Below are 13406 nucleotides of genomic sequence, written 5' to 3'. Positions count from 1 at the left end.
CCCAAATGAAAGTAAATTTAAAATAACTTAAGCTAACAGTTTGGATACCTTTATTTACTTCAAAGTAGGTTTTATGGCTTAAGAGTCCTCTACAGTTTCCATTATGAAGTTTTTTTTACCGATAATAATATTTTAGTTTTTGCTAAGATGGTAAGCTCGCTCTAAGTCCACAACTTAAGCCCTCTTTTACATTAATTTAAAACTTTTCATATTAACTGACCTTCAGCTTCACGGAGGAAAATAGTCACTCAATGTCAGAATGCCTTACGGTATGGTAAGATCCAGATACCTAGGGATATGGTAAAATCCAGGATGACGTAAAGTTGAGAGCTTCAAAGACGCTTTATGTATAATGTTGTGAAATTGGAACAAGGGAGACTTCTTGAATTTACGTAGTTATTCATTTATAGCAAGACTTATTATTATTCATATAGCTTTAGCTTTGCTATTTCGGTGACCGATTTCTAGATGAACGATTTCAGAGATTATAATGTATGATCAAATTTGACTCAGACTGAGTTAAATATGTATAGCTATATTTTCACGTATTGTAATACAAATGTATATTACTGCCTTTCTAATATGCATATGATGGCAATACAATCCAAATTTACATACACTTGTTAGCCCCGACTGGGATGAACTTGCCTTCAAACAAGTTTTTTTCGGCTTCAGCTCATTTTTGAAGCACCACTCGCAAGATTGTTGGACAGTTTCGAAGTCATCTTAATAGACACACGTCTCATTGCAAGTAATGATGCTCAGCTACGTCATCAAGAGCACCTTTTGTCACTTCTACTCGGGGTTGTTTTTGCAAAATATTTAAGTTTTTTGGAGCATTGACACTCTTCATACTCAAAATATTAACTAAAATGTTTTGAGAAGAAATGTTGAGATCCTCTGCTAAATCTCTAACGCCAACACCACAATTTTCAATTAGTGTTTCCTTAACGTGATTCTTTTTATTAACAGAGGGGGGAGGTGAGGCGAGATTTCGATGACTTCACGAACTTCACTGAATACCTTGTACCACTCAAATACATGTGTTCGTGATATGATAAAGATCTTTCGCGTCGTAAACTAGCATAGGATCAAACTTCAAACGAACATCACACCAATCTATCTTTATTTGCTTATTGTTCAGCTAACGGTTGTTTGTATCATCTAAAACTAATCGAGATCAGGATAAAGAGACGACTTGAACTCCGGAATTCTGTCTGTCTGTCCGTCTATACGTGACACTGCAAAAAAGGATTAAATCGGATGAGAACCCCTTCCACTCCCTATATAACGGTTCAGCTACTAAAAGCGCGATAAATCAAAAACTAATTGCATCAGAAACAAAAACTCTAAGCTCGAGATCATAAGAAAGAGCTTTAAAGGTGCCAATAGGCGTGGCACACACTTTGGGTGAAAACCTAAATCTCGAGTCCTGATGACCAAATTCAACCAAATTCGATACATAGCATTATTCTGACATTCCTATGTAAGAGTTCAGATTACAACCACTTTTCACTTTTTACTTTCCAATATTCAAATTGATAAGTTTTCATTGTTGTTAACTCGGCTGTAACCACGTAAGCTGTTTCTACGCCAGTAAAGAAGAAGAAGAATATTCAAATTAAGCACCAAAGATTGCGTCAGGCTAAAACGAATACTGCCCGTGATGTACAAGTATACGATATCAGTTCCTACTTCGAACTTTTTATCAAATCGAATCAATAATTGCCTTCGTTGCTCCATATACCTAAAATTAGCTAACTTACGGCTGACTTTATACTGTATATATCGGCTAATATATGAGTTATGTAAATGAAATCAAGTGAACGAGTTTTTTTTAATAACGATGCGTTTTGGGACCTAATAAATTCGGGTGAAAACTTACCCGTACTAATAACAGGATTTTCAATCATCTGGCTGGCTTTATAAAGTATATATTGGTTAATATGTAGATAACTTAACAAAATTATGGTATGTATAATATAGAACGAATTACCCAAATCCCCACATAGTACTAATATATTGGTTCTCGTTATTCTAACAAATTCTATGCTAAATATGTTGGTTAGTGTATTAGTTGTATAGTTATGAAATTTTTGAAAATATGTTCTTGAATATATTGTACCTGAGGAATGTCGACAATTAGTGGAATCAGGTCGCCCCTTAAATTTAGCCTCTTCGTGTGATTTTATATCACACCGTTCTCATTAAGGATGATTTTAATAGAATTTTCGTTGACGGGATTAAAATATATTAATAAAACTAAGTGAGTACAAAACCTTCAATAAGATAAGATATCAAATTTGTTGGTCGTCCATTCATGGTTTCATCGAATACTGAGTATTAATTTTTTAATATTGCCAATAACTGAAAGTATTTACCGACTTTCATTCTTGCAAGTTGCAAGAGGATAAAATGTTTGGCTGCACCCGATCTTAGCTCTTCCTTATTTGTTTTTTATTACAACTATTGTGTATAGTGTATTGTTGAATTGAAAATGTAACACATGTTTCTAACATTAATTACCTTTATATTGCCTTTTTTGAACATATGAAAGTGGAAGTAAAGCTTTAAACACGCCAATAAAATGAAAAATAATTAATATTTCGTTGCTTAAATGTCTAGACATTAGCAAATATTTCAGAGCGATAACTATTGCGCAATCTGATTATTTGCTACCTACACAACGACAAACAAATGCAAGGCATACTAAATCGCATTACAAAATACACTTTGGAATCAATTACTGGTAAAGAGAGGTGCTCGAATTTGGTACGTTGAAGTGAAATTCCTCTGCCCAACAATTAAACTACCGACACTCACGAGCTTACTTCAACATTGAGCGACTTTATGCTGGCATTGGTCAAATTGCGTGATTGAATTTATTTAATGCCAATATTTACTACGGCATTCAAGTATCCTTGAATGTAGATATGTTTATGTATTATATATACATAGCTTGTATATATACAATGTATATATATATACATATATAATCACTTGCTGGCATGAAAACTGTGTAATAATTAATTGGTGAATCGTCAATGACGGCTTAACTTCGCAGGACACCGCATTGTGACGTCATTGCTTAGCCAAGAAAGCCGAAGACGACATTTCGAATAAAAAGAATGGATTGTGTAAGAGAAAATACATGATAATTTTTTTTTAGCAAAAAAAGAAAAACGTTTACTTGTAGTTTCCTGAGGCTCTCATGTCATAACTATTGCGTGATTACTATCGAAAAGTCAAACTCATGCTATCGTACATACATACTCATACATATAACATACGTATTTACAAATAAAGATTTAGGCAAGTGAACGTATGTGGTTGTTCAAATAGATGTATAGATTGTTGGAATAACACACCCTGCTTAATAATTTCGTATATCTATCAAAGTAAAAATATCATCATGCCTTCCCTATAAGAAACAAAAAGTGTTTAGTTGTTAAAATCAATAATCTTAAATCATTTAAAGATACATCGACGACACTAACTTTGGAGGCCACTTTTATGCCGTATTCGATCTTATATGTATCAACAACCCAAATGTTTACTTCCGTAAGTATTGCGCTAAAGTATTTTCTAAGGACTTCAAAAAAAACAACGAACGATTTTAGAAGCGTAGCATCCAACAAACAACACCGTCTAAATCTTTATCTTTATAATGAAGAAGAGATAATTATAAAGTTATCTTATGCAAATGATAACATTCCTACCCTATACATGATAGATACATAGGAGTAGTTAATGTAGGGTTTTGTCCATTGAATAATATCTGAGAAGCTTTTTATCATCCACTCTAGAAACATTTTTTATGTGAATAGAGGATAACCCCATAGCTACAATTTTTAAATTTTTTTTTTAAGTATTTTGGGGATATTTTGAAGTAACCAATAATAACCCAGACTTATTTGGTGTTTCAGTAAGCTTGAATTTTCTCATCGAACTAAAAGTGACTGTTTTATTTTTTCAAGTGACTTATAACCAAATATTCCCAAACCGAAAACAATTCATCAACCTCAAAATTTTCTTCGAGGGCATTTACCAGGAAATCGTCATAACTTTTGGCACAGGCCAGCTGCACATGCCGTGATTGTAATCTATGACCTTTACTAATTTTCTAACACGTGTTATAGTCCATTTTCTTAAAATAATAAATCTGAAAGTGTCAAATGTTTACAGGGGTTCCATTATATACAAACGCTTCGTTTATACATATGCTAAATTCAAACAAAATTATAAATACATTTTTCAATTTTATATTTTCTCTGTACAAGTGACAAGTGTAATAAGTAAAGGAAATTATTTAATTATCATAATTTATATGAAAAGATATTCCAAGGCGTTTATCATATTAATCATATTTTTATGACTTGTTTTATATGGCTGTGGGCGAAAAGTTATCCAGTATTAACCACATAAATCTGTCGCAGTATATTCTAATATTGAACCTTTCTACTTAATAGTTTCTTCTGTTCTTAAAACTTTCCAGTTTTATCTATCTATCACCATCCAAGTCTGACATTTCCCATAGTTTCAAGCAATAAAAGAGTGCTACTTCGTGCCGGTTGTCAAAAGATGCTGTAACTTGATTATTATTTCATTATTTCAATATTCCAAACATTCGTTTGAAAACTGTTCGGGCGTTTTTTTCAGTTTATGACCTTCATTTGAAGTGTAAACAACATTTTTATTATTATACAAAATTTTGAAGAAGTGTTTTTGCGGGGAACTCTTTTTCATTACTTTAATATAAAGAAAATCTAGGTCGAAAGTGATCGTTTGTACCTGTATTTGATAGAAATTTATGGTGTAGATGTTCCAGCTGAGCGAACGTGCCAAAAGTAGTTTTTTGGACAGGTACTGGCCTGAAGCTAAAAATGTTTGAAGATGAGGAACTGAAAGCATTACTCGATGACAATTGTTGTCAAAAACAAGAAGAGCGGAACATTTGAGAGTCAATTAACCAGCCATTTTAAAACATTTAAAATCAGCCGGATACATTCAAAAGTAAATGCATTCAAGCTAAGAGACGTTGAAAAACGATTTTGCATGGCAGAAATACTACAAAAAGAAGACGTTTTTGCATCGCATTGTGACGGATATGAAAAACGGCTAAGCAATATGGATGTTGATTGATCCAGCTAAGCTTCTAAAACCGCTAAACGACTAAAAGGGGACTCCATCAACAACAACTTATCAAATTTATTGGCGAAAAATTTCCGGAATTTGCGACCATTATGGTGAAGCATGACTACGCTTGACCTCTTGTTGCAAGAACGATTAACGGAAAGTTTTGACTCACCCGCCCGCTCACCCAACTACCAATTGTTCCGGTTGATGGAAAAGGACCACTTAAAGAATAATTTGAAAGACATCGAAAACTTTTAATTTGACGGACATACGGACATGGCTAAATCGACTCACCGATACGCCATTCTCCGACGTTTCCTTCTCGATGTTACAAATTTCGTGGCAAACCTAATACATACACAATACGGAATGTCTCTATTTGTTAAGTACAATTTCGTCTTTTTCTTTCTTATCATATTCGTCCTAATAAATAACAAGTTCTTAGGATGATACATAGATTGTACTGCTAATATTAAATCCATATGATTTTTAGTCAACCTTTAAAAGAGAGGTTTACAAATTTGACAGCTGTCGAACTCGTTATGAGATATCGCATTCTAAGTAAAGCAACTTGTGTTAGTTTACAACAAATGGATTCAAAGGAAGGTTTGAAGCTGTTCTATCGTAATAAAACCGGATTTGTCCGTCGATATGTAAAAATGGGCGAAATATGGCTCAATCATTTCACACTGGAGCCCAATCGACCGTCAATCAAGCGGGCTTCATGTGAAAAAACGGACTGCAAAGCATGGAAAGACACAATAGTCTGCTAGCAAGGTTAAGACTTCAGTATTTTGAGATGCTCATGGTATAATATTCATAGACAATATTCAAAGGGTAACACCATTAACGAATTACATTACGCTATTGGAGTGAATACATTATTTGAAAAATAAAATTATTTACGAGGGCTGTCCGATAAATAACCGACCTCAACGTGAAGCTAGCGGCACATCTGAAAAAAAAGTTTCTACTTCAAATTGTGCATATCATAATAGCTACTCGCCAAAATTTCAGAAATTTATCTTGCGCAATTATCTGTTGACAGTCGTTTTTGTGAGTCTATTTCGGTGATTTCCCCAAAATGGAAGAAATTGAATATCGAGCTGTAATAAAATTTTTATTTTTGAAAGGTAATACGCCTTCACAAATCAAAGATGAGTTGGACTCTGTGTATGGTGACTCTGCATCATCGTTTACCTCTGTAAAATTTTGGGCAGCTGAATTTAAACGTGGTCGCAGGAGCTTGGAAGATGATGAACGTCCTGGGCGTCCAAAAACTGTAACCACTAACGATAACATCGCTAAAGTTCATCAATTGGTACTAGACGACCGCCGGATTAAAGTTAGGGAAATAGCTGAGATTATGAAGATGTCAAAAGAAACTGTTTGTCACATATTAAACCAAGATTTGGGCATGAGAAAGCTGTCCGCGCGTTGGGTGCCGCGTTTGCTTACGCTAGACCACAAACGTGCGCGCATGAACATTTCCAGCGCTCTGTTGGCTCAGTTTAGAGGCAATAAAACCCGTTTTTGGCACCGATTGATAACTGTAGACGAAACTTGGATTCATCATTATACGCCCGAAACAAAAAGCCAATGTAAACAGTGGATTGAAAAGGGGGAACCAGCCCCAAAAAACCTAAAGCTGTGTATTCGACTGGGAAAGTGATGCCTAGTGTTTTTTGGGACAGCCATGGAATTATTTTTATCGACTATCTTGAAAAAGGAAAAACTATAACAGGAGCATACTACGCATCATTATTGAACAAGCTAACGGAAGAAATTTCGAAAAATCGGCCACATTTGCAAAAAAAGAAAGTCTTGTTCCACCAAGACAACGCACCATCTCACACCTCAACAGTCGCCATGGCAAAAATCCACGAATTGCGGTTCGAACTGCTTGACCATCCATCTTATTCACCGGATCTAGCACCAAGCGACTTTTTTTTGTTTCCTCAACTTAAAACTGCGCTCAGCGGCCAGAGATTTTCGTCAAATGAGGAGGCAATCTCTTTCGTGAACTCGTATTTTGCAGACAAAGACGCCAAGTACTATTTGGAAGGGTTGCAGAGATGGGAGCATCGCTGGGAGAAGTGTGTGGAGTTATAAGGAGACTATTTAGAAAAATAAAAAATAAAAATTTAAAAAAGTCGCGTGCATCATGGTTAGGTCGGTTATTTATCGGACAGCCCTCGTATTTCTAAAATTGCCAAAATTTCATGTATTGAGCTGCGAATTACTCTCGCATTCACCGTATTCTTCAGATCTGGCCGTTACGCTATGACTACGCTTGAAAACTGAATATTTGAGAATATTATAATACAGACTAATAATTATATTTGCACCAAAAGAGATACGAAAATACTTGTAATGTAAATATGTACACATTGTAGTTAAAGATAATAGTAATGAAGAAGAAGACAAAGAAGGGGGCTTACATTCGGTATAAAAGCAAAAGCTTCCAAATCTACATATATAAAGCAAAGAAGAAGAAGAAAGTCTAATGTTTTTATAACTGAATAAGGCTAAGTACGAACTTGAGTCATATGTTCCAGACTTGTCCAACTTATGAAAGTATAAAAATAACAAATCACTTTTGTAGTTTTTGGCAATAAGTTCAAAAGTTTTATTAACTATAATCTTAGGCTAAAACAAATTTGTCAGTTATATAGTATTACTACAGTTATTATGCACCCAGATATGACAAATGTTATATATATGTATGTATGTATGTATGTGCATATGAATAACTTACTCAAAATCTTAAGAATCTTAAATTTTAAAAAATAATTTCCTTTTCTAGTTTACATGATTGACTTAAAATCTTCTTAACCTTTAATTAGTTTAAAATACGAGTAATTGCAAGAGTTAAGTAATATTTAAGTATTGCTTTTGGAATTTTGCTTTCATTAATTATTTGTATCTTTGGTTTTTGTATACTAAATTCATGCCTCGTGTGTTAGCTCGTAATACTTTATGCACAATTTTTTGCAATTTCTTTTTGTATTTTTGCAAGTGTATGTATGCCTTTTGATAAATCAAATTTAAGAATGCTAAATAGTATTTTCTGGCTGGTGTTTGAGTTTTTGCTTCAAGCGAAAATTACAAAAATGTTAATTATTTATCTTTTAATATCTAAGAATGCCGTTAAAATATGTTCGTTTATTAATTTGCATTTTTAATTACGTTTAACGTTTTTGTTTGTTTCTTTATTTTGTGGCCGAATAATTTTACAGAAATAATTTACGCTCCTAATTAAATTAGCATATTATTAACTTAGTTGAAATTTAATCATAATAAGCCTGTTTAATTGCGGCACTTGTTATTAAGAAAGCTGCTCCTATTAATAGGAATGTTATTATTTTAAGAGCACTTGGCCTTCCGGAAGAATCTAGAAAGAAAACATAAACGTTTGTTAAAAAATTGTTCCACAATAAAGTTAAAATCAAGTTCAATAGAATATTTTGCATGATTTGTTTAGAGATTTCCGAGATTGAGTGATACAAGTAAATAATTTTTATTAGAAAATTATACTGAAATTCGTTGCTAATCCAAAACTTAATCTCCTCGCACTTTATGTACACTCAATTGGCTCTGTGCTTCATATTTGGTTAAGCTCAACACTTTACGTTTCGTGATATTATTCTAAAGGAGTTTCCCAGTCGCTTTCGAATGGCTGATCGATTTTTATAGTTCGCTTTTCTATTTCAAAAGTACTCAGAAGTCAACAAAGATCTTTTTAAGAAACAAACTCTTAATCACACTGAATCACTCCGCTACAGCGACTGTACAAAATAAAATACAAGGAAAGGTATTATTTCTGGACCTACAACTTTTTAGTGTAAATTCAATTCAATTTTAGAGTTCTTCTAAGGTCGGACACCGCTAGTTCTCTAGTTATATCATTTGATCAGATCGGTACAACCCTTTTAAGGTTCGTTTGTAGTTAGATCTCCATATGCTAATCGCAACCGTTTGCCTACGACAAAAAAGTTTTGTCTGAAGATTTTTAACATGAAAAGAAGTAAAAATGTGGGTTTTCAATCATATCACTGAATCATTGAAACAATTTTTTGGAGAGACCACTTTATCACGAGCACAAGTAGCTGAGTTACACTTTGCATTCTGGGGAAGTCGTAAATTCATTGACAACTTACTTAGTGCAAGTCCTCCATGAACCTCTGTTAATAAAAACAAAGTTAGTTAATACAAACAAAGTATGAACCGAGACTTTTACCAAAAGGTGTGAATCTTCGACTTCGAATATAGTAACTAGAAGCCAAAAAATGTAGATGCTAGACAGCATCTAACAAATGGCGCTCTAAAAATATAAATATGTCGGTGAAAAAGCAAGGAGATTTTATTGTTGTTGTAGCGGCAGAAAACATTCCTGAAGAAGTTTCGGGGAATGATGCCGAGTTGACAGTCCTTGGCCGGATCCATTCCGGTTACTTAGACTGGCCTGTCGTGGGAACGAACATCATTCTCTTTGATTACCGTGGTGACGTTCATGATCAATTCGTTCGATTGTAACAGACTTTTAGACTAAACACCAAACGTCATTGTATTCGCCAGATTCCCTATAACTACTTACTATTTTCGAGATTGAAAATGCTGACCTAGAAACGTCGGAGTTCCTAAAAAGTATTTATGTATATTAATGATCAGCGTCACGAGCTAAGTCGATTTAGTAATGTCCGTCAGTCGATCCGTTTGTACATATACGAACTAGTCCCTAAATTTTTTAAACCTGAAATTTTGCACACGACCTTTTCTCAACAAGAAGCCGCTCATTTATCGGAACCGCCGATATCGGACCATTATAGCATATAGCTGCCATACAATCTTAACGATCGGCATCAAGTGCTTGTATGGAAAACTTTTTCTTTTGGCAAGACATATTCATCAAATTTGGCGCGATCGATCAAAGTATGACTAATATGAATAAATATGTTAGGCAGGATATATAGATTTATAGACATTTTTGAAACTGAGACCTTAACTATCTGGTCTTTCCCTAGAATTAATATTTATAAGGCATTTCATAGCCATATAGAGCGTTAGTCAATCATTAAAACCAGTTCTAACAAATCTTAAGGTTTAATTTGTCAAGTTTTGTTGAAAAAGAAAAAGCAGACAGTTTTCTTAAAATGTATAAACTACTTATGTAGGTTACTGAATAGTTAACAACTTCCTTATAAAATTAAGAGACTAATGTTAAATATGGCATTTTACTTACTTTTGGTACTGGACACCACACGTATACAAGTCTTCTGTTCTTCGTCCGCTTGATAACCAAACTTGCATTGACAAACCGAATTACGGCACTCCACGTTTTCCGGCTCCTTTTCAACGAAACATTGAGTAGACCGGGCACAACTATCACCAAGAACTGAAACATACGTAAAATTGTTAGATATATCGAAAATAATTGAAGATAATATAAATATGAATGTTACCTTTCTTTTCCTCACAACGCCCTGATTTAAAATGCTGTTCAGCGGTGCAGGAACATTTCTTATCGATGCATGTACCCAACAATGGCTTACACTGTTCCGTTTCAATGCACTCATCGTCAAGTTCCTCCGCTGTTTGTGTTAAAATAAATGTCATAAAAATAAACAACTACTTCTACAGTTCCATAATGAACATTGTGCTTCAACTTACCCTCCTTAAGACACTCATCCTTAAAATGCACATAGCCTTTTTTGCATTGACAAGATTTTTCTCGTTCCTCACTTGTCGGCGAGGTGAAATCACAAACTGAGTTTTCTACTCCACACTCTACATCTGCATCGCAATTAGCACCAACACCTAAATACATACATATATATACAATGTTAGAATATATGTTTCCGTTTGATTCTTCAAAGTCAACCCACCTGGTATACAAGTGTTATTTCTTTCGAGGAAATTCTCCTTACATGCACAGTAACTATTTAGGCATACTGTATTCGCCACCGTACTGCAGGCCTCATTCGTTTCACAAAATTCGCCGAGACCCTGTTTATAGACGCACAACTGTTGCAATTCATCATACTGTGCGTACTCCTCACAGGTGCAACGTCTTGGAATTATCGTAGGGCAATGGGCCGCGCCGAATGGACTGCATTGGCTGTCCGAGGTACACGATAAGGTATATTGGATTGCTATGGGGAATTTGTGGAAATAGGAAAGAGATAAATAAATATTTGTTGAAAAAAATTAAATATAGACAAATTTTCGTTTTTAGAACGTAAGTAAGCAAAGATAATGCTAAAACATTGTCAACAAATAATTAGAGAACTTTTCTTTAGTATTTCACCCTAGTAGACTTTACAGACCTTTCTAGAAGCTTTTATTCAGCAGATTGATCATTTGTTTCTAGATCGTAAGCATAGATCCAAGACTTATCAGCAGTAATAATACTTGTTTTGACATCCTGGTAGTCGGACAGCATTGTTCCACAGACTTTGTTTTTCGAAAAAATTGAGTGATTTTGAAACCAATCGTGCTTTCACTTTTCTTAGGCCCAAATTATTTTTTAAAATGGTTTTCACCGATCCTTTCGATATTCCAACGATGTCAGTGAGGTCTCTAACTGTTAATCGTCGATTCTGAAGCACCAATTCCTTTATTTTATTGACGTGTTGATCATTAATTGATGTTGATGGCCGTCCTGGAAGTAGTTTGTCGTCAACGCGTTCTCGACCTTCTTTGAATAATTTGTATCAATCGACAAGTAATAACAACCGCAGACCTTTTCCAATATTCTGAATGTTTCCGCAGCCAAAATTTAATGGAACTTCTTTTCGAATAATTTCACTTATCGTAAAAAACGCCGAACGACAGTCTCATATGTATCAAATACTCCTTATGCTTATAGCAAAAAAGCGATTTTCAAAACACATTTTCTAAAGTTTACTGTACTTAAAACATGATCATCACTCTAGAAAATTTTACACGTCTAAATGCTCCATATACTATATGTATGTATGTATAAGAATCCTATCGCCTCATTCAAACAACAAAAATTCGAGTTCTCGCTTAAATTATTTTATCAAAATTACGGATAATATAGGGGTATTCTCTTGCTCTTGCAAGATTGCAGATTGCAAAAATACTACACCGAAATATACAAGGGCACGAGAGCACCCATTGCAGAATCTAGTGATATATGAGCGACTGATTCAGTCAATTTATTGTAAATGACTATTATGCATGGCTATTGTGAATTGGCGCACCTTCTGCATGCATTTTTAACAAAAAAACTGTAACAAAACTTTATAATTTAAATAGAAATTATAAAATCTAATTAAAATTTACCTTTCTCAACAATTTAACGACGTAATATGTCTTTATGTAAAATGGCAACTACAACAGGGTTGCAATTTTATTTTTGCGTGACATTGCACGCTAATATACATGGGTTTTGGTCTGACATATTTCACAGCCCTTGCAAATATTTTTCTGCGTGTGTTTGTTGTTGTGCCGTTGTAAATCTGCAATGCTTGCACCGTGCACCGGGTTTTGCAAGAGCAAGAGAATACCCCTTATGTCTTCGTAAATCATATTGATTTCGTAGCCTAAATAAATTTTAACACAACTACTTATCAGGAGGATACTTACGTTTTCGGCAAGAGCGTAAACTACGTTCGTAGAAGTAATTATTTTGGCAAATACATTTTTTGGATGATGATTCGAATGTGTGCTCACATTCGTTGGCACTCTCCGCTATCTCACCAAGCTCTGAAACATAAATTTACGTACATATATAGTAAAAAAATTATAAGTAAACAAATTTTTTGCCAACTCACCTGCAAAGCATTTTCCATTACTTGGATAATACCCAGAGCTACAGAAGCAAATGTTGTGCGAGCAAATCGAATGCGGAAGTCCCGCACACAATTTACCATTCTCTGTGCAAGAGCTGCCATCTATGTGAGAGGAAACATAGATGTAAACAAGGGTTATAGAGAGAAAATGTAAAAAATGATATTTAAAAGTAAGTATAGTTTCGATGACGTCACTTTAGCAAAGATTTATTAAAATAAACTCTCCGACAGTATATTTGTTAACATTCCACTTAATTTATCTAAGCTGAACCGACGTCACAATTAAGCGCTCTCCTAAATTCTATTTAATTTGTTTGTCACGAAGTTTGTAACCCCCAGAAGGAAGGGTCGGAAACCCTATAAAGTATATATATAAATGGTCAGTATGTTAAGCTGAGTCGATTTAGCCATGTCCGTCTGTCTGTCTGTCCGTCCATCTATATGTCTGCATAT

General features: G+C 34.4%; 1 protein-coding gene across 2 annotated transcripts in view; it reads right to left on the bottom strand.

The window, feature by feature from the left end:
* Positions 1–7733: 7733 nt before the first annotated feature.
* LOC105231901 (rh5-interacting protein) overlaps positions 7734–13406 on the bottom strand; it is a 29575-nt gene continuing 23902 nt past the window's right edge. For both annotated transcript variants that reach the window (XM_029552672.2, XM_011213411.4), the window contains exons 5-11: positions 12936–13055; positions 12748–12867; positions 11022–11288; positions 10807–10953; positions 10599–10727; positions 10379–10531; positions 7734–8530 (exon numbers count right to left, since the gene is read on the bottom strand). In XM_029552672.2, the coding sequence (XP_029408532.2) occupies positions 8427–8530; positions 10379–10531; positions 10599–10727; positions 10807–10953; positions 11022–11288; positions 12748–12867; positions 12936–13055 (1040 nt within the window). In that variant the 3' untranslated portion in view covers positions 7734–8426. The remainder of the gene's footprint in view (positions 8531–10378; positions 10532–10598; positions 10728–10806; positions 10954–11021; positions 11289–12747; positions 12868–12935; positions 13056–13406) is intronic.

This window comes from Bactrocera dorsalis, chromosome 2 (assembly GCF_023373825.1).
Source record: "Bactrocera dorsalis isolate Fly_Bdor chromosome 2, ASM2337382v1, whole genome shotgun sequence".
NCBI lineage: Eukaryota > Metazoa > Arthropoda > Insecta > Diptera > Tephritidae > Bactrocera > Bactrocera dorsalis.
This window is presented reverse-complemented; position numbering and strand designations above follow the sequence as displayed.